General features: G+C 53.6%; 1 protein-coding gene across 1 annotated transcript in view; it reads left to right on the plus strand.

The window, feature by feature from the left end:
* Nucleotides 1-21411, plus strand: part of SNTG2 (syntrophin gamma 2) — a 126192-nt gene extending 104781 nt beyond the window's left edge. The window contains exons 13-17 of the mRNA XM_042242755.1: nt 4911-4982; nt 10709-10915; nt 13505-13597; nt 14512-14622; nt 21136-21411. Coding sequence (XP_042098689.1) covers nt 4911-4982; nt 10709-10915; nt 13505-13597; nt 14512-14622; nt 21136-21267 — 615 coding nt within the window. The 3' untranslated portion in view covers nt 21268-21411. The remainder of the gene's footprint in view (nt 1-4910; nt 4983-10708; nt 10916-13504; nt 13598-14511; nt 14623-21135) is intronic.
* The last annotated feature ends 367 nt before the right edge of the window (nt 21412-21778 follow it).

Here is a 21778-nt window from a genome sequence, read left to right on the forward strand (position 1 = left end):
TCAAGCCAGGATTCCACCACGGACCTGAGTGTTTCAAAAACCAAGGCTGTGAATTACTAATGCTGGAGAGTTATCTACAGATTTGCATAATCACTGAATTTTTCTCAAATGCAGTGATGTTCTTTATTGTTGCTAGGAAAGTAAAGCAAGAATAACCACAGATAACCCCAATGGCCTCAGTCCGGGCCCTGTGATGTCACGGAAGGCAGCTGGGGTATGGCTGGCAGATCCGGAATCAGTACTCTGGGGCTCTGGGCTGAGGGGCCCCCCGCTGGCCCAGGACAGTTGAGGGGAGGAGGGGAGGACAGGGTCAGCCCTCCTATTAAGACCCTCAGGGTATGAGTTTTTCCCACACACAGCATTCTAAATTGTGAGAAGTGCTTTAAATGTTAATCAAATTTCCATACTTGCTCTGGGGAAAGATGATTTCATCCACTTCCCGCGGCAGCTTCAATTTCACAGACAGAAATTCTAACCCGGGGGTCACAGGGTCCTCCAGTATCTCCAGATGGATAGTGTCATTTCTGTTAATACCAGGCTTTGCTTGTTTATTTTGAAATCCCACGGCAAATTTTCTTGGCATTGATCTGCGTCACAAACATCACATCATACGAATCGATCACTGACCTCAGCCGCTGGCGTGTGTTTGCCTGGAGCCAGCTACTACCGCCTGAATACTGTGCTCAGAAGCTTAAGACCTGCTCAGCGCTCTGCTCTGAGTGGGGCCTGGCCGAGGGGCTGAGTCGTCTCTCTATACCCCAGGGACGGGGTCCCCCCGCCCCGGCCTCCCTGGAACTGGGAGCAGCTTTTGCTTCTGCTCCTCCCTTTTCTTAGGTGGCTTTTGGGCTAAGCCCGACTGCGGCCCCATGGACCGCAGCCCGCCAGGCTCACCTGTCTTTCACCATCTCCCAGAGCTTGCTCAGACTCATGTCCTTATCATCTCATCCTCTAAAATTATTCCCCAAGAAAAAGCTTATTGAAGAAAATCTTGCCGATCACTGAAGACACTCGTTATTGTCTAGATGTCTGAGAGTAGAACTTGACTTGCCCTCTCGTGTTTTTTGTTTTTAAAACTTCTACATCACAGGTAGTTTGGGAACAGCGGGTACACTGCATCTCTTCACAGACGCGCCACCCCCCTTCCTGACTCTGGGTTCAGGGGGTGCAGATGCTCAGCTGACCCCCGAGGTGAAAAGGGCGGTGCAGCCAGTCTGGTCCTCTCTCCAAGCCCTGGCTGCCTCTGGACCGAGGTCAGCCGTCCCGGCTCTCACCAGTCAATTAAGGTTTGCGTGAATCCAGTTGGGGGGCTGGCGGCTGCCCCTGTACAGGAGCTGCCCCTCCATGCTGACCCTGCCCACCATCTAGTGAAGCCACGCTGCCTCCCGCAGTGGGTGAGTGCCCCGTTGGGGATGAGGCGCATGGTGGGCGGGGCACCCGGCTGGTTCCTGGTCCAGGGTGGGGGAAGCGCTCCTGTCCGGTGGCCCTCTGGGGAAGCGCTCCCAGCCCAGCAGTGAGTGTCAGCCTCGCGTGGCCTGAGGCTCTGTTGCTAGGTGCATCTGTGTTAAGGATGGCTACCTCTGATGTGAGAACTGACCGTTCATCCTGATGTAATGACCTTCTTTGTCCCTGATAGCGCCCTTACTGTAAGGTGTGCTCTGTAGGACAGTGATATCCCCTCTGCTTTCTTTTGACCAGTGGAGTCTTTTCTCCATCCCTTGCAGCCAGTCCACGTGTGTTTGGGGGCTGACGTCGGGCCCAGGCCAGTCCGTCCCTTTGGCTCCAAGAAAACTGGTGACACTTCGGTCTGTCGAGGCCTGTACAGGCTGCTGGCCACGCAGGAGTGCTCGTGCTCAGCCGCTTACCTGCGGAACCAGAAACGCAGTAACTTCATGAATAGAAAAAAATTAAGCATTGCTCCTACATAATGGCATTATGCTGGCTTACAGTGAAATGTTTAAATAATTTTCACAGACTGTCCGAAATAACGAAAGCATATTTTAAAATGGGGGCTGAAAGATTTAATGAGACAATGGAAGTATTCACTCAGCAAAATGTTAGAGAAAAGGGCCTTAGGGGAAAGGAAAAGTTGTTGTAAGTTGAGGAGTGGAAGCTTTGGGCTGTAAACAGAATCTTCCCACTTCCTGGCTGAGGGAATGCAGACACCGCACCCACCCTCTGCTGAGCTGCTAGCTGAATACTTCATAGGATCAAGCTGAATATGAAGAGGCTTCATTCATATACTTAAAATGTCTCTGAAACTCCAAAGCATTTGCATTTCACAGATGAAATTTTACGCTTAGTACTCGGCAAATTCTCACTGTAAAAACAGCACACAAAATATGGACATTGAATATTTACACGTGTGTAGATTTACATATGTACATGTTCTGTCTTACCTTGGGTGCTTGTATCCTGGAGCTAGCGGCAAATTGCCAGTAATGATTTCTGCTTTGCCCAAATCTAAAGCGGCCATGTGTGAAGCTCTTCCCGCTATACGTATTTATGTCCTGCGTGCTGACATGGAGTGAGGTCGTGCTGGTGACGGGACTGTTGGTGACTCGCAGCGTCTCACCTGCATCCTGGCCCCACTGGCGGGCTCTGCGTCCGTGCCCAGGCTGAAATGCAATTTGTGCAGCACGATGCATTCGAGGCTGCTGAGCTGCTGCCTGGAGAAGGCGCCGCGGCACAGGGCCAGGAGCTGCTTCACGCGCAGTGGGCGCACCTGCCCCTGTTTGCAAGCGATGAGCAGAGCCGTGACCGGAGTAGCGGGAAGCAGCCTGCAGCCTCGGGAGGGGCGCGGGGCCACCAGGCTTCTCGGGGCTGGGATGACAGGAACAGCTCTGTTGCGGGGCAGGGTGGGGGTTGGAAGGACAGCAAATAAATTCCTCTGGGAGAGCGGAGCCCCGAAGGCACCCGTCTGATGAGCCCTCGGCCCGCCATCTGATCACCCCTCTTCCCCTCTGTCCTTGGGGTGTCAGGCACTGCCAAGAATGCCCAGCCACCCGTGTGGGGCCTGCTGTCTACCGTTCTGTGTCAGAATGTCTCAGTGAACTTTTAAAAGGCCAGAGAGTCTGTGACAAGTGATTTAGGAACAATGAAAGAGAAAGTCCTATCCTCAAGGCTGGTTTCTGAGCTCCTCCAAGACAAGAGGAGGGAGACGCTGAAGGAGTTTGGGAGAAGGAGGGAGAAAGGCTCGAAGGAAGAGGCAGCCTGGGGCGGATGTGGCTGTGGGTTCCCTGGGCCCAGGTACCCACGAGAGGATGTAGCCAGCCGGGAGGGTGGTGAGGCCAGGTCATAACCAAGGGCTGATCAACGCTGGAGAAGCTGGATTCTGGCCTTCGTGCGTACTTGACTGTCCTTCCCTAAAGTGGGCAGTCATTTCTGTTTGCAAATTGGAATCTGAAAAATAATGTTTCAACTGCTCATGTTTCCAAACACCATTAAAGTGTGTTAAACAGCACTTATGAAACCAATTTTACAGCATCTAACAGCATTAACATCACATCACATAGCAGTTGCCTGTGAATATGCAAGAGCTATCGGAAGTAGCTTTAAGGTTGTCAGTTAGGGAAATATATCACTTAGAAATTATCTACCTGGAACGAAATGAATCAAGAGAAGATGCGTAAGCTGAAGGCGCACCAGGCAGTTACGCACCCAGTATAGAATATTACTCTGTGTCTCTTCTGTGGGTGCATGAGCGTTCCACGGTAATACCTAAATGTTCTAGGATGTTACGTCTGAGTGTCTGCAATTTCAATTCTGTTTCAGGTGAGATGTGCTCAGGTGAGATAGAACATTGTCCAGACAGAGGGCAAGGAAGAGACCCGCTTTTGAGAGTCAATTCATAGACTTTGTTTGTGAGGCTTGCAGCCTTGAGGCCCCGCCCCTCTCATCATCCTGCCTCAGTGGGCATGGGTCCCAGCTGATGGGTGGCCACCACCACGGGGTCCGCACACAGCTTCCAGAGGCTCTCAGGGCGGAAGCGCTTCTCTTCAAGTCCAGGGAAGAAACGGTTCCACCCAGACGCCCGAGCCCCTTCTCAGCCTCAGGTGCCTCCCTGGTGGGCGCGTGTTCTCCTTGAGACGGTCACCATGACCCAGAGGGTGAGGTGCCCAGCCTGACTCACGTCCAAGGGCGCCGCCACCGGGGCTGAGCCTGCACCACCCAGGATCACGGGAGCCGGGCGTGGAGAGGGGTCTTTCCCAGGTGCGGGGAAGAGGAGGCTGACTGTCAGCAGGAAAGACTGGATAGAAGAAACACCTCCAGCCACAGGTAGTCACTGCAGACCCACAGCAGGCAGGGCCTTAGCAGACAGGGCAGGCCCGTGGCAGAGTGAGTGAGGAGGCGTGCACCTGGGAAGCCCAGAACCGCCTAGATCCTCTAAATGTAACCCAGAGTCGGTCCTTTACTTAAGGTGAGAGCATCCAAAACGAATTCCTCAAGTGACGCCCAACTGTGTGTAAAGGTAAGTTCCTCCATCACCAGGTTCTTGAATCAATAATGTGTGTAAACATCGAACCTCACGCCAAGACTCCAGGGCGGGAGCACGCAGCTCGTTGTCGCAGTCCACCACGGCGCGTAGTCCGGTTTCCCAACTGTCCTGCTCCTGTTTAGGGTTTAATTAAGGAAAAGACACATCGACTGCCCTTACTGTTATAAATGTTTAAATTCTCATACTGAAATATCATTTATCTAATTACACGTGTACTTTAAACCCTTTCCCCAGTTTTATTGAGCTGCAGTTGGGGAAAGCGTAACGCGTGTAGAGTGTAGTGTGACCGTCTGATGACCGTGTGCCTTGTCCAGCGAGCCCCGCAGCGGGGTAATGAACAGCTCCCTCACCTCGCACAGCTCCCCTTACTTTGGGTGAAAACGCCCAAGATTCACCCGTCTTGTGTTTCTTTCAGGTGAGCACGCTGGATTGGGTCCGAGCAGAGAAAACCTATCACCTCTGTGAGGTTCTGTTTAAAGTTCACAAGGTAAGTGGAGCATCCTTCGCACGCCAGATGTGTCCATGCTGACAGCGCTCCCTGTGTGGTTGAAAAGGGAGAGAGAGATTCACCGCTGTCGAAACAGTCGAATGGCACGCGCGTACAGGTTTGTCCCACCACCGTTCATCAAAATTCCACAAAAGGAAGTCATAGAGGTGCTTTCAAGTCTGTTTTATGTCGGCTCTGCTTTATTTCATTCTGGCCTTTTTATATTTACAACTTGTTTGTACGGCTTTCCGTACACTTAGAAGTGGAAAGAAATGGCAACCCACTCCAAGATTCTTGCCTGGAGCACTGCATGGACAGAGGAGCCTGGCGGGCTGCAGCCCCTGGGGTCGCACAGATCAGACATGACTGAGCGACTAAACCACCACCTCCGTACACTTAAGAGAGTTCCCAGGTGGTGCACTCGGCAAAGGACCCGCCTGCCAGAGTCGGGGGAAGCGCCCCTGGGGAGGGGAGGGCAGCCCACCCCAGCATTCTTGCCTGGAGCACCCCATGGACACGAGCCTGGCGGGCTACCGTCCATGGGGCCGCAAAGACTTGGACGTGACTGAAGCAACTTAGCGCAGCGTACGTCTAAGACGCGTGTTTGGTGCTGGGCTGTCTTCAGAAACCATCGGATTTTATGTGAGCTTCATTAATAGACTACAGCACCTCTTCTATTTAATCCAGCATCTTGTTTCAGAAAGATCGAGAAAATGTTTAATCAGTAAATATGCTATGAAGTACCTGAGATCACGCAGGTAGCCAAGAGAGTGATCACAGCAGAAGCGTTAGACTCGATCCAGGGCAGATGGTAGCAGCGACAGTGGCAAGTGCGCAGCATTTGACAGTTTAAAAAGGAGGCTGAGACGCTTTGACCTCTGAGCCACCAGGGAAGCCCGGATATCCTATTAAGTCTTTAAATAGTGATCTTACAAAATCTCCCCCTTTCTCATGTGACTTTAATCCTTGATGTTGAACATATAAATTTAAAATTATAATATTTAATTCATCTTTCAAAAATTGAGATAAATGATTATTTTAAGAACTAGTACTTTAGAATTTTTTAATGATTCATTTTCATAATCATTCAAAGTATAGTCGTTAATATGTAGTCCAGACATCAGCTTTTGCGGCTGTGGTGGTCTGTTTCTGCAACACTCTTCTCTCCATAAACTCCTGTTTCTAGTTCTTAAAGTCTTGTGCCTGTATTTCACACTCACCATGAAAGAGATGAGAAAATTGAATCAATCAGACGTGATTGCAATTGTGACGAAATTATAAGCAGCCCCACATAGTGGATAATAAAAGCACTGCTCCACGGTGAGGCGTCCCTGCATGAATACCCCCCCCCACATAGGAGCATCTCTTCCGCATTTCTCAGTGGAACTAAAGTCACTCACCTGTTTGGCAGAGGAGCTTGGTGACGGTGTCTTCCCTCCGCTGAGCGCCCCGTCTCCCTCCTGAGTTAGTCCTGCCCCCCACACCCCCCAGGAGGGAACCCTCATAGTGCTCGTCTTCCAGCTGAGGCTCCGAAGCACAGACTCGGGAGTAACTTCCAGAAGCCTCGCCAGAGGCAGAGGGGCCCAGGTTCCCATGGCCCGAAGCATAGCTGAGCCCTATTTTACTTTATACACACGATTCTTTTTTCCCTCTGCAAATGGAAGCGTAGGCACTAACCCTCACATCACTTTTTGCTCTGCGGTTTAACTTGCGGATCTTCAATACACACACAGAGGTGACCCCTCTTTAATACCGCTGACTAGTATTTAATTCCATGAATATATCATACTTTATTTGACCAAGCCCTTATCAAGGAATATTTAATTTGTTCCCTTTTTTGAAATTACAAACAATGTAATAACTCATTTTACATGAGTGCAAGTATATAACCAAGAAAAACGTGTAGGGGTGGAATTTCTGGGGCAAAGAACGTGGACGGTCTGCATTCTGGTAACCAACACGGACGTACTGTGTAGCACAGGGAACTCTGCTTCATCTTCTGTAACAAGCTAAACGGGAAAATGATCTGAAAAATAATAGATACGTGTATAAGTCAACCCTGAATATTCATTGGAAGGACTGGTGCTGAAGCTGAAGCTCCAATACTTTGGCCATCTGATGCGAAGAGCTAACTCATTGAGAAAGACCCTGATGCTGGGAAAGGAGAAAGGGGAGGCAAAGGATGAGATGGTCCGGTAGCATAGCCAGCTCAGCAGACGTGAATTTGAGCAAACTCGGGGAAATAGTGAAGGACCTGGAGTGCTTCAGTCCATGAGATCCCAGAGTCGGACGCGACTTTGCAGCAGAGCTCGCCCACATCTGTGTAACGGCATCGCCTCGCTGTGCGCCTGAAGCTGACAAGCACTGGGAATCAGCCCCGTGTGTGTGCCTGCTCGGTGTGTCTGACTGTTTGTCGACCCCATGGACTGTAGCCCGCCAGGCTCCTCTGTCCATGGGATTTCCAGGCAAAAATACTGGAGTGGGTTGCCATTTCCTCTGCCAGGGGGTCTTCCCAACCCAAGGATCGAAGCCACATCTCTTGCATTAGCAGATGAATTATTTACCACCGAGCCTATTCTTTTCCACCTTTACCACTGAAGCCCTAACTCAACCTTACTCCAATAATAAAAATTTTTTAACAGAAATGAAAAAAGAAATGCAAGTGAAAATCATGAAGTGGTATGTTTGCCGCCTAGAGCGTCAAAGATGGAAAGGTTGGTGCCGATGGGAGGAAGTCTCTATCAAAATGCAAGCAGCGCTTCGGCTTGGAAATCCCACCTGTGAGTGCGGGTTGGTCTCGCTCGTCGGCACCGCTGGCCTTGCAGGAAGCTCTCCAGCTTCCCTTCTGGGACCTGTTCTCCAGCTGCTGCTCACTGGACCCGTGTGAATAATGGCAGGACCCTCCTCAGGCCCCGCTGGAAGAAACCGTACCCATCCAAGCTGGACAGGGACGATGCTCAGTGCGGGCAGACTGACCTCAGCTCCCCTAGAACAAGGGGCAGGGGGCCCCTGAGCTGCATGAGGAGGCGAGCGTGGGCCAGGTGGGCCCCACCTCCAGCCCCTGGTCACCGCCCCCCACAAAGGGAAAGGGCCTCTGCGGGGTCTCCATAGGTGGAGATAGTCTTGCAGTTTGGTTGGACCCCTCGGAGGGAGGGTGACTTCCTGGGCCTTCACCCTCCAGGGGCGTGGAGGGCACCACAGAGCTGGCGGCGGCTTTAACGAGATCTCCATCTCCAGGGGCAGAGAGAGGACTCAGAAGGCTGCTCCGAGGGTGGCAGACCTGGGGAGGTGGCGGCAGTGGGCACGGGGCGGGGGCAGCGGCTGAGGCCGTGGGAAAGGCATGGGGGCCCACTTACTCAGTCTCCACAGCGGCTCAGGGACCTTAGTTTTGTCGTTGGTCCCAGTCTTCGGTCATAATGAGACGGTGCAGTTGGTAAGAACTGAGCTTGTGGTCTCCAGGAGGGCCGCGGGCGGCACCGGGGGCTGAGCTGCGCGTGGTGAGTGACCTCACCCGTGTCTCAGCACCGGCGTCGCGCCGGTTTTTGGTGGGGCTCAACACGTTTAGTTGGAGGAAGTAGCCGCATCTGCGAAACCCTTAAGTGCCCTTCCCCGGGGATTTCTTGGGTTGGGCGAAGGCTGTTTTTAATTCTTCATTTTGCTCTTACACATAGAGCTGAGGTTTGTCCATTCAGATGGAGGCTCACGCGCACTTGACTGCTCCATCAGACGAACTCGGTCTTAGGAGCCGACTCTACACGAGAAAGTCACAAGAGTCAGGGAGCTGTGCACACGGAAATATGCAGTGATGTTTTAAATTAGTGAACGCTGGACGAATTGTTCAAAATCCATTGAGAAATAAAGTTTCAGTGTGGCCGTGTATTTTAAGTACTCCATAAGATCACATTTATAGAATTATGTATACAAAGAGGCGTGAAAGAAAGAAAGAAATGAAGTTGCTCAGTTGTATCCAACTCTTCACGACCCCATGGACTGTACGTAGCCTACCAGGCTCCTCCACCCATGGAATTTTTCAGGCAAGAATACTGGAGTGGGTTGCCATTTTCTCCTCCAGGGATCTTCCCCACCCAGGGATCGAAACTGGGTCTCCCGCATTGTAGGCAGACGCTTCACCAGCTGAGCCACCAGGGATTTGGAGTCTGGAGACATTGCCTGGAGGGGCTGTAAAAACAAATTACATGACAAAAAGGCAGTCAAAATGGAATTATCTGTCTTTTAAATTTCCTAAATTGCGGCTATAATATTTTCTAATAAATAGAAGCAGGAAAAATCCAGGTAATTTTTTTAAGGCGGTCAGACATGATGAATGTGCTAATTTTCCAGGTTACCTTCAGCTTGGGATCGCAGATTAACTTTTCTTTTCACAATTGTTTTGGTATTTTTCACATTTACACAATCCAAACAAGGGTTTTGCACAAATGCAGCACCCAGCTCAAACGATTAAATGACCGCAGCAGAGATGAAAGCGCTGCAGAGACAGCAGACGAAGCTGCGGGGGCGCTGGCGCCACGGCCTCGCAGAGCTTGTCTGTCTGCGTCCTTATCGCCGATGTTCAGCTGCTAAGTTGTGTCTGACTCTGTATCAGCCCACCAGGCTTCTCTGTCCATGGGATTTCCCAGGCAAGAATACTGGAGTGGGCCGCCATTTCCTCCTCCAGTCAGGTGATTTTTAAAATAGTCTTTGCATTTTGTTTTCCGAAGAGTGATAGTTAGGTGGTCTCTGTCTTCACAGGGTCTGGGACAGGGGGCGCCTCGGGGTGGGCGGCCAGGAGCAGGACGCTGCTTGTGCGGTCGCTGCCGCGCTCGGGAGCCCGGGCGCCGCAGGTTGGACGTGCTCGCTCTCTGTGCCCCCGCAATGCTGCCTGACGGCCGGTGCGCTTGGTGTAAACTGAACGTGAGCCGCGTGGTGAGGTTGCAGGAGCCGCAGCCTCATTCCTGCCGTCCCTTAATTAGCCCAAGACTTGCACTTCAAGAGGGAGGCTCAGAGAGAAGTGAAATCTCAAGGTCAACAGCTGGCAATAGGCCGGGAAGGTCCCAAAGTGTTGTCTGTCTAGCCCCAAAGCCTGTTTTTATTCTACTGAAATGCCCAGCCCCCTAAACCACACCCAGTGTAGGAAAGAACTCAGCTGCAGTGTCCCCCACACAGACACTTGCTAAGGGTCCTCCCTCCCTTCTTTGGTCCTGCCACTGAAGGCCAGTGGCTGTGGACAGAGTTTCTGAGAAGTCAGGTCCATGACCGAAGGAAGGCTTGCTCTTCTTGGCTCATGACCCGATGTCCTATTTCCTGCATGTAGCTTTCTGTGCCTGGAGAATCCCAGGGACGGCAGAGCGTGGTGGGCCGCCGTCTCTGGGGTCACACAGAGTCGGACACGACTGAAGCGACTTCGCAGCAGCAGCAGCAGCTTTCTTTGCCTCCCCGGCTGAGGTCCCGGCCTCGGGGCGCAGCTGGGGGGGTCTCATTGAATTCAGCACAAACACTTCATCACTTTTATCTTTGTCCTGGAAGCTAGACGTGGAAACAGAAACTGGTCACTGATAGTGCAGGTGGAAGGCGCTTGCGGCGCGTCGGGAGCGGGACACAGCTGACGCACGGATGTTACCTTACAGGCTTGTCTCTGCCGCAGCGGCGTCGGGGTCCCCTGCGGAGCGCGGCCCAGGCAGGGCCCAGGGGCCATCCCCTCTAACTGGCGTCACCCCTATCTGTTTCAGCTCTGGCTCCCAGACAACTGCGGGGCGCAAGCCAGCCTCTCCCCGGGCCTCCAGGATCCCGACGGCGGGGACCACGGGCCCTTCTGCTTCAGTGTCCTCGTGGGCCACGGCGGGAGCCACGTGTTCGGTGTGGAGCTGGGCAGTGAGCTGGCCGCCTGGGAGCTGTCCTTCCAGAGAGCCACCTTCCGGGCCGTGCAGAGGACGGGGGTAAGCAGCCTGCTCATCTCTGAGCGACCTGAATCAGAGGTGGCATGGTGGTAATTCCGGGAATCACGCGTCTGCAGAAGCCGGGGGGACCCTGCCCAGATCCCCGGATCCACCGTGTCGGGAGCCGCCGTGGGAGGTCATGGAAGGAAGCAAGGTGGGCGTTTTCATCTCGTTCACCCCAGTGTTCAGCGTGAGGAAGGGGCCTGGATGCCAGCTAAGGGAAGCCCCACACTGAGGGCACGGCTGGGTCCCTGGACCCTGCTCATCCACCATGTTTCCTGAGCAGTCCCTGGACGCTTGGCATTTCTTCAAGCCCTTCCTCACACTCACTGACCCAACGAGGAGCATAACACACTCGACTGGGTCGTTTCTCCCTCCTCGGCACAGGAGATAAATCCCACAGCTCGAGGTGTGTATGGATGGAGCAGTCCGCTCCTGAGACCTTATCATGTGAAAAATAATGACCCCTAAGTCGTCCCAGAGCTCTCTTATACTGCCCTCATTTTAACATTCTTTTTCTGTTCAGTGTGGATGGTTGCCACTGCCGTGCTCCCGCGTCCTGCCCTGCTCCCGTGCTCCCGCGTCCTGCCCTGCTCCCGTGCTCCCGCGTCCTGCCCTGCTCCCGTGCTCCCGCGTCCTGCCCTGCTCCCGTGTCATAATCTACTGAGGGCTCCTCCCGGCGTATTCTAACTTCTCAGCCCTCCTTGCTCCTTGCTTATGTCCCTGGCTCTTTGGCAAACCTCTCCCCACGTCCTCTCCTCCCCAGGCTCTCTCGGCGTCTCTCCGGTCACTGCCTTGAGCTCTGCTGGGCGGACCTCTTGTCTCCACTCTGCTTAGCCCTCCTCGGGACCCCTTACTCCGTCCCTGGGGAAACATGCCTCTGTGCCCTCAGTTCGCCCAGTCCTGTGTGCCTGTGTCTTAGGTGGGCCGGTTGCTTTCCCCAGCCTTGGAGGTGTCCTGAGGCTCCAGCGGCGCACAGCCCCCTGGGCACCAGAGCTGAGCGCTCCAGCGAGGATGGGTGCCTTCGTGCAGACAGGGCTGAGTGTGGGGGGCACACTGCTGGAGGGCTGGTCCCTGGCCCCGCCGGCTGCCAGGCCCCGCCCGTGTGGAGGTCGCTAGGTGCTGGCGGTGAGGCTGCGTCCTGATGCAGCTAGCCGTGGAGGGTGAGGGGCCCAGGGCTGGCCTTCTGGTGGCTGGGCCCGAGTCCCCTCGTGATCCACTGCTCAGCCTGGGGTTCCAGGGCTGGCGGGGGAGCTGAGCCCGCACTCAGACTCCGGGGAGGACCCCACACTGGCCCCCGTCAGCCCCTGTGCCCACGCACCAGAGTCCGCTTCCACACGGGCGTGGCACCACCCACACCCCAGGTGATCTCCAGCCGCCCCTGCCTCCCTGGAGACTCTCGAGGGTCAGCAGGTGGGTCTGACCGCAGCTTCCTCCCAGTTATCGCCCCCGCCTCGCAGGGAGCAGCGTGTCCCCAGCCGGCGCAGCGCCCTTGCACAGGGGGTCCCGCCCCCTGATAGCATCGTCTTCCAGGAGCCGTTTTGCCACAGGGGCAGAAGCTTGCCTGGGGAAACTTACCTCATCCTTTCACAGGGAGCGTCCTGCTCAGCAAGTTGGCTCAAGTATCTCGGTGTTGACCCGATTCCCCGAAGGTGTTATGGAAGGACACAGGAAATGTAGCCCAGAAATGTCACTGCGGGAGGAACTGTCTCCTGAAACAGAACTGGAAGGCGCGCCGTCCCCCGGGGGCTGGAGGGCTCACCCTTAGCTCCTGCCTCGTGGGTCTGGCATGGCTGGCGTCACCACCGCTGTGCCAGGATCCGTGCACTTAGCTGAGAATTGGACAGAAGAGCAGCCTCCGGAGCACCAACCACGCCTCTGCTGCTCACACTCAGCCGGCAGTGCTAGGAGCTGTGGGCATCGGTCGCCTGATGCTCGCAAACCCCGAGCCTGTCGGGGTCGCCCCGCCAGCCCCACCCACCCCCACAGCAGCCTCCCTCCCGCGGCCCTGGGCGCAGAGCTCAGTGGAGTCTCTGCTGTATCTGTCCTTTGCTCTTGTTCTGGGTCAGACCCCTCGGAACGTCTCCCAAGCGCAGCCGGGCCTCATGTCTCGGGACGCACTTGCAGGCTGGCCTGTAGGAGCAGAGCGTGCATGCTCATTCACGTGATGGGGACAAATGGCATCACGGGGAGCTGTGGTCTGGGGTTAGGGTGTCTCCGGAGGACGCGTCGGGCTCCACTTTGCTAAGACCGGCACCTCTGCTGACGGTGTGGCTTCTGCACCTGCCGGCGGACCCGCGCGGGAGGCGCCGTGAGAGCCGTGTCCCAGGGACCTCCGAGCGCTTCACTCTTCTAAAAGCAGGTTTGGATGGGGGCAAATAGTGTGAGTGTAGGCATCCGTCACTCAGGCGTGCCCGACTTGGCGACCCCATGGACTGAGCCCACCAGGCTCCTGTCTCCCTGAGATTTTCCAGGCAAGGGTACTGGAGTGGGCTGCCGTTTCCTTCTGCAGAGGATACTGTAGCCACCCGATCAATGTGAAGCTTCATTTTAAAAAGATATTTTCTCACAATTGATCCTTTTTCCTAGTCCAAAACGTACGCGTGCGGCGGGCAAGGGGACACTCTGTGCTTCACGGTGGACTTCGCTCTCGGATTCACCTGTTTCGACAGCAAGACCAAGGTATGTGCCGAGCAGCCAGGGGCGGTGCCGGTGGGCAGAGCATGCGTTACATTTCAGGGCTGTGATGCCCGTCCACGGCTGCGGCACCACCAGCCCTACGGCCGTGTCCTCTGCACGGGCTCCTTCGTGGTGACCCTCTCTCTGAGAGCTCAGGGCCCCAGCACCTCACAGGTCCAGAGCCGGACGGGGCTGCCACCACATCAGCCAACAGGAGCCAGTCAGTGTGACCGTGACATCCATGCCCAATAAATAACAAGGACTTCCTTCTAAGGACCACTGTGGACCCTTTAGCTGATGAGCGGGGAGTGTCCACTTTCACGCGCGAGCCTTGGCGGTCTTTCATGATTCTGTGTAGATCACGATTCTGCAGGTGGTTCCTAGAAAGTTTCCACCGCTGAGTTTTTCCTTTTCCTAGTCAAATCTGACCCGACATTGAGTGATGTTCTCAGAGCAGTTTGCTCAGCGACATAGGTAACCCAGCAGGTGTGTGTGTACACAGATAACTGAGCAGGTGTGTGTGTACACAGGTAACCCAACAGGCATCTGTGCACACAGGTAACCCAGCAGGCGTGTGTGACACAGATAACTGAGCAGGCGTGTGTGTACACAGATAACCCAACAGGCATCTGTGCACACAGGTAACCCAGCAGGCATGTGTGACACAGATAACCGAGCAGGCGTCAGTGACACAGGTAACCGAGCAGGCGTCTGTGCACACGGATAACCCAGCAGGCGTGTGTGACACAGGAAACCAAGCAGAAATCTGTGTACCAAGGTAACCCAGCAGGCATCTCTGCACACAGGTAACCCAGCAGGCGTCTGCATTTGCTCAGGTTATTTAACAACACTGGCTGATGTTAACTGAATAAACGTGCTCCTGGGTCTAGAGCACTAAGGACTGCCTTCCTTCACAGAGTGTGCTCTGGAGGTTTAAGTTCTGCCAGCTGAAGGGGTCTTCCGACGACGGGAAAGCTCGGGTGAAGCTGCTGTTTCAGAGTCTGGACACCAAGCAGATCGAGATGAAGGTAGGGACTCGTCCACGGTGCAGCCTCGCCTGAGTGAACCGGGTGTCCGGGGCTGGGCGTGCCGTTCCCCTGGCATGTGGAATCACCGGAATGCAAGTGTGAACCCTCCTCGGAGTCAGCCAGGGTGTCATGGGAACCCAGGGTGTGTCTCCTGTTAGAGGCCTTAATATCCTAAAACTGTAGTCATTGAAACCCATTACTTGATTCCACCAAAAAGCACAAGTTTCTTAGTAAATATTAGCAGGAAATCCACGGTTAAACATACAGAAGTCAGCTTTTAAGGGAAGAGTTATGCAAATTGCACTATGTGATGACTTACCTGCGATACTAAGGACACACTGCTCTGTGAATTCAAAGGATCTGGACATAACAAGTAATGTGGAGAGAGGGGAGGTGCACCCACCCCCATCCAGGTCAGAGCCCAGCATCACCTGGCCTGGGGACACGGCCCTGGCCGCCCTGAGGCTGCTCTGCCAACCGCTGGGTGGGAGAGGCCCGGAGCTGACTGGGAGCTGACCGGACGCTGTCCTTCCCCCACGGCCTTTGGTGCAACGCAGGCTGCTGAGGGTGTGCAGGGCACCCCTGCTGCCTCCACCCGGCTGCGCGGGCCTGGCCCATGTTGCCACACCTCCCCACAAGGAGCCACTCAGGGAATTTTCTGAACTCTGCCAGCCTGTCGTCAGTGCCTTGGGAGCGCTTACACCACAGCCCCCAGCAGCGCTGCGGCTCGGAGCAGAGCTGGGTTACGAAGCCCCCGAGTGGAAGACCCACACCTGACCCCTGGTGGGCCTGTCTCCACCCCAGACGTGCGAGCCTTCGTATTATGAGAACCAGAAAGTGGTTGTGCCCTGATGTGAGTTCTCGGAGAACAAGACATAGGAAACTGTCCTGTGCACGGTTATTCCTGGAGAGTGTTACGTTTAGTTGTATTTGTTTGGGACATTTTCAGAGGAAAATTACACAGGATATTCATTTACATTAGGCATTCATCATTTATTTAACAGTCATCTCTTTCAAGTATAGCTTTGCTCAGTTTCCACGTTTAATTCTTTGGGAAAGACAGTGGTTAAGGCTTCCTTTGAAATACAGTTTGTATTCACTGTGGACAGTGACTGTAGCCATGAAATTAAAAGACGCTTGCTCCTTGGAAGAAAAGCTGTGACCAACCTAGACAGCACATTAAAAAGCAGAGATGTCACTTTGTCAACAAATGTCTGTCTTGTCAAAGCTATGGTTTTTCCAGTAGTCATGTACAGATATGAGATTTGAACTGTAAAGAAGGTTAAGTGCTGAAGAATTCACACTTATGAACTGTGGTGCTGGAGAAGACTCTTGAGAGTCCCTTGGACTGCAAGGAGATCCAACCAGTCAATCTTAAAGGAAATCAGTCCTGAATATTCATTGAAAAGCCTGATGTTGAAGCTGAAAGTACTTTGGCCACCTGATGCGAAGAGCTGACTGATTAGAAAAGATCCTGATGCTGGGAGGAATTGGGGACAGCAGGAGAAGGGGATGACAGAGGATGAGGGGGTTTGATGGCATCACCCACTCGATGGGCGTGAGTTTGAGCACGCTTCGGGACTTGGTGGTGGACAGGGACGCCTGGCGTGCTGCAGCCCACGGGTGTGCAAGGAACTGGCCCCGACTGAGGGGCTGAGCAGCAGCAAAGTGTGGGTTCCCGCAGCAGTGGAAGCTCTGCTCTTAGTTACAGAGGACTTTAGAGCCCTCCTCGGGCTTCCCTGGTGGCTCAGAGGGTAAAGCGTCTGCCTGCGATGCGAGAGACCTGGGTTCGATCCCTGAGTGGGGAAGATCCCCTGGAGAAGGAAATGGCAACCCTCTCCAGTATTCTTGCCTGGAAAATTCCATGGACAGAGGAGCCTTGTAGGCTACAGTCCGTTGGATCTCAAGGAGTCGGACACGACTGAGCGACTTCACTTCTTCACTGCTTCAGGCGTCGGGCCATTAGATAATGCTCTGGGAGAGCTAAGAGCCCAGGGCGGCCGCTGCTCTTCAGAAGGCCCTCTGCTGTCTCACGACATTTTCTGATGAACATCCGCTGTGTGTGCCATGAGAGGGTAACGCGGGTGGCTCCATGAAGAAGTGCGATTTCCAGAGGAGATTTACGGAGGCCGCGCAGGCGACGTTCACACTCATACATTGATTGAAAGCATCACCCTTGTGAGAGATGCAGCATTCCCGAGAGTGAGGCTCGTGAGAGAAGGAGTGTTTCCTCAAGTTCAGGAACCTAGTTCTTTGTAGTCTGACAGCTCAGTGCAGACCCGCTCGGCTTCCTGAGAGTTTTACCTAATTAAGGAAAAGATCAAGGTATTAAAACATTCAGAAGCTGGTAATTAGACTAAGCTGCAGATCATATTTAAACTCAGTATTTCAGCCTCAATGAAACATTAAAGGAGTTTAATAAAAACCTAGGTCCTTAGGATGAATGAATTGCAGAGGAGAGTACCTGGACGGCGGGGTTAGAGCAGGGGCTGAGCCTGACACTCACGCGCTGGCCACCAGGTCCCTGCCTGGATGGCAGGGTTAGAGTAGGGGCTGAGCCTGACACTTGCATGCTGGCTGCCAGCTCCCTGCCTGGGCAACAGAGTTAGAGCAGGGGCTGAGCCCGGCCGCTGGCTCCCTGCCTGGATGGCAGGGTTAGAGCAGGGGCTGAGTCTGACACTTGTGTGCTGGGCGGCAGGGTTAGAGCAGCGGCTGAGCCCGGATGCCAGCTCCCTGCCTGGAGCAGGGTTAGAGCAAGGGCTGAGTTCGACACTTGCATGCCCAGCCGCCTGCTCCCTGCCTGGATGGCAGGGTTAGAGCAGGGGCTGAGCCCGGCTGTCAGCTCGCTGTGGGAGCTGCCTGAACGCAGAAGCAGCACACGCGCATGCAAACATGTGCACACATGTGCACGCATGTGCCTGGATGCCTGCAGCACTGTGTGCACGAGCACACAGGAGCACATATACACAGACACGTGAACACACATATGCAGACACATGCACACATACACGCAGACACGTACACACATACATGCAGACACGTGCACACATATACACGTGCACACGTGCACACATACATGCAAACATTCACGTGCACACATACACAGACACGTGCACACATACACATAGAAACGTGCACACATACACGCATGCAGACACGTGCACACAGATACAAGTGGACACGTGCACACATACGCACAGACACATGCACACCTACACGCAGACACATGCACACCTACATGTGGACACACACGCAGACATGTGCACACATACACGCAGACACGTACACACATACACGCACACAGGCACGTGCACACATACACGCAGACACGTGCACACACATTCATGTGCACACATACATGGAAACACATGCACACACACGCAGACACGTGCACACATACACACAGACAGGTGCACACATACACGCAGACACATGCACACCTACATGCAGACACATACACGCAGACACGTACACACATACGTGCACACATACACGCAGACATGTGCACACACATTCATGTGCACACATACACGGAGACACATGCACACACACAGACACGTGCACACATACATGCAGACACGTGCACACACACATGCAGACAGGTGCACATATACAGGTGCACACATACAGGCAGACATGTGGACACACATACATGTGCACACATACATGCACCAGACACGTGCGTACATACACGCAGACACGTGCACACATACATGCATGCAGACACATGCACACATACACACAGACACATGGACACATATACACGTGCACACATACACACAGACATGTGCACACACATACATGTGTGCACATACACGCACCAGGCATGTGCACACATACACGCACCAGGCACGTGCACACATACATGCAGACACGTGCACACAAACACGCAGACACGTGCACACATACACGTGCACACATACACGCAGACACGTGCACACATACACACAGACAGGTGCACACACATACACGTACACACATACACACACCAGACACGTGCACACATACACACAGACACATGCACACATACACGCACACAGACACGTGCACACATATACGCGTGCACACATACACGCAGACATGTGCACACACATACACGTACATACATACACGCACCAGACATGTGCACACACACATACAGACCAGTACATATAAATGTGCACACACGCACCAGAGACGTGCACACATACACACAGACACGTGGACACACACACGCAGACACGTGCACACATATACACGTGCACACACATACACGCAGGCACGTGCACACATACACGCACGCAGACACGTGCACACATATACACGCAGACAGGTGGACACATATAAACGTGCACACATGCACGCAGACATGTGCACACACATGCAGACATGTGCACACATATACACTTGCACACATACATGCACTCAGACACATGCACACACACGTGCACACATACACGCAGACATGTGCACACATATACACGTGCACACATACATGCAGACATGTGCACACACATACACGTGCACACATACACACACTCAGACACATGCACACACATGCACACATACATGCAGACCCATGAACACAATACACGCAGACCTGTGCACACATATACACGTTCACGCTTCCACAAAGACACGTGCACACATAGACAAAGACATGTGCACACACATACACGTGCACACATACACGTGCACACATACACGCAGACACATGCACACATACATGCAGACACGTGCACACACACGCAGATGTGCACACACATACACAGACACGTGCACACATATACGCAGACACGTGCATACACATACACGCAGACACGTGCACACACGCAGACACACACACGCAGACATGTGCACACACATGCAGACACGTGCAGACATATACACAGACACGTGCACACACATAGGCAGACACATGCACACAAGCGCACATATACACAGATGGGTGCACACACATACGCAGACATGTGCACACATACACGCAGACACGTGCACGCACATACGCAGACACGTGCACACATATACGCAGACACATGCACACATTCACGCAGACACGTGCACACATATGCAGACACGTGCACACATACACGCAGACACGTGCACACATACACGCACGCAGACATGTGCACACATATACATGCAGACAGGTGGATACATAAACGTGCACACATACATGCAGACACGTGCACACACATGCAGACAGGTGCACACATATACACGTGCACACATACATGCAGACATGTGCACACACATACACGTGCACACATACACGCAGACACGTGCACACATATACACGTGCACACATATATGCATGGAGACACGTGCACACATACACGTGCACACATAGACAAAGACATGTGCACACACATACACGTGCACACATACACGCAGACATGTGCATACACATACACGCAGACACGTGCACACATACACGCAGACATGTGCACACACATACGCAGACACGTGCAGACATATACACAGACACGTGCACACATATACGCAGACACGTGCATACACATACACGCAGACATGTGCACACACACGCAGACATGTGCACACACATATGCAGACACGTGCAGACATATACACAGACACATGCACACATACGCAGACATGTGCACACACACATAGGCAGACACATGCACACAAGCGCACATATACACAGACAGGTGCACACATAGGCAGACAGGTGCACACACATACGCAGACATGTGCACTTATACACGCAGACACGTGCACACACATACGCAGACACGTGCACACATATACGCAGACACGTGCACACATTCACGCAGACACGTGCACACACATATGCAGACACGTGCACACATACACGCAGACATGTGCACACACACGCAGACATGTGCACACATGCAGACACATGCACACACATACGCAGACACGTGCACACATACACGTGCACACATACACGCAGACACGTGCAGACATATACACAGACACGTGTACACACACATAGGCAGACAAATGCACACAGGCGCACATATACACAGACTCGTGCACACACATACACAGACACGTGCACACATTCACGTAGACTCGTGCACACAGGCGCACATATACACAGACACGTGCACACACATATGCAGACACGCGCACACCTGTAGAGGGGCGCATTTGTGCGTGTATATTCGCACATGTGCAGGTGAAGCCAGATTCCGCCTCCTGAATTGTGACACAGTGAGCCCGGCTGTGTGGCATCCAGGCAGGGACCACCGTGAGCTCCAGGCCTTGTGGAGGTGGGGACCCAGCACAGATGGACTCAGGGTTCTGCACGGAGGACCTGAGTGCCAGCCCACGTTAGTTACCAGAAATCGGGAGTTCACCCCATCAGTCAGGATGTCCGTGCACTAAGCCCCCCGAACCCCGCGTGTCCATGCTGGCGGCAGCACTTCCTGCTCTGTGCGTATTTGTTCTGAGCCCACTGCTAGTGGCCTGAGAGCGCAGCGCCTGCAAGAGTTCTGTGCTGCGCCGCGCTGTGCTCGGTGTAAGCACGTTGCGCTTTTCTGGCAGGAGCTGGAGTTCCAGGACCTGGTGGCCGTCCTGCACTGCGTCCACTCCTTCATGGCTGCGAAGGTGGCGTCCGTGGACCCCGCGTTCATGGACACTCAGAACCTCGCCGGAAGATACATGTGTAGCAGCTGAGCGGAGCTTCCGTGGACTGCTGAAAGTTAAACTATTTTCTTAAGAGATGACTATTTCCTGCACAATATTGCCACTTTGTGTGATTTTATAATGATCCTATAGTTGTGATACCAATAAAACATGTCACTAGTTTCCAGAGACGAATCAGCCTTGTTCACTCTGACGGGGGAGGCAGCCTCCCCTCAGGCAGAGCTGTGGTTGAGAAAACTCAACTCCGCGTTGAAACACTACCTCACCCACGTTTCTCAGACCGCATGGAGGCACCAGCATCTCACGCTGCACCCCACACGGCTGAAACCCACACTTTATTTTCAGAAAGCCTACGCGAGGAAATGCCAAGAGCTCACCACATTTGTTTCCCCCGAGAATGAAAAGTCTTCCTTTGAATTTCATTAATTTACCCCAGGACGTCAAATACAGTCCTGTGCCCTCCATCAGCTGCGGGTGGTGACACTGAGCACAGAGTCAGGGAAAGACAAAGACCCGGCGACAAAGACAAAGATCGCGCACA

This window comes from Ovis aries, chromosome 2 (genome assembly GCF_016772045.2).
Source record: "Ovis aries strain OAR_USU_Benz2616 breed Rambouillet chromosome 2, ARS-UI_Ramb_v3.0, whole genome shotgun sequence".
Taxonomy (NCBI): Eukaryota; Metazoa; Chordata; class Mammalia; order Artiodactyla; family Bovidae; genus Ovis; species Ovis aries.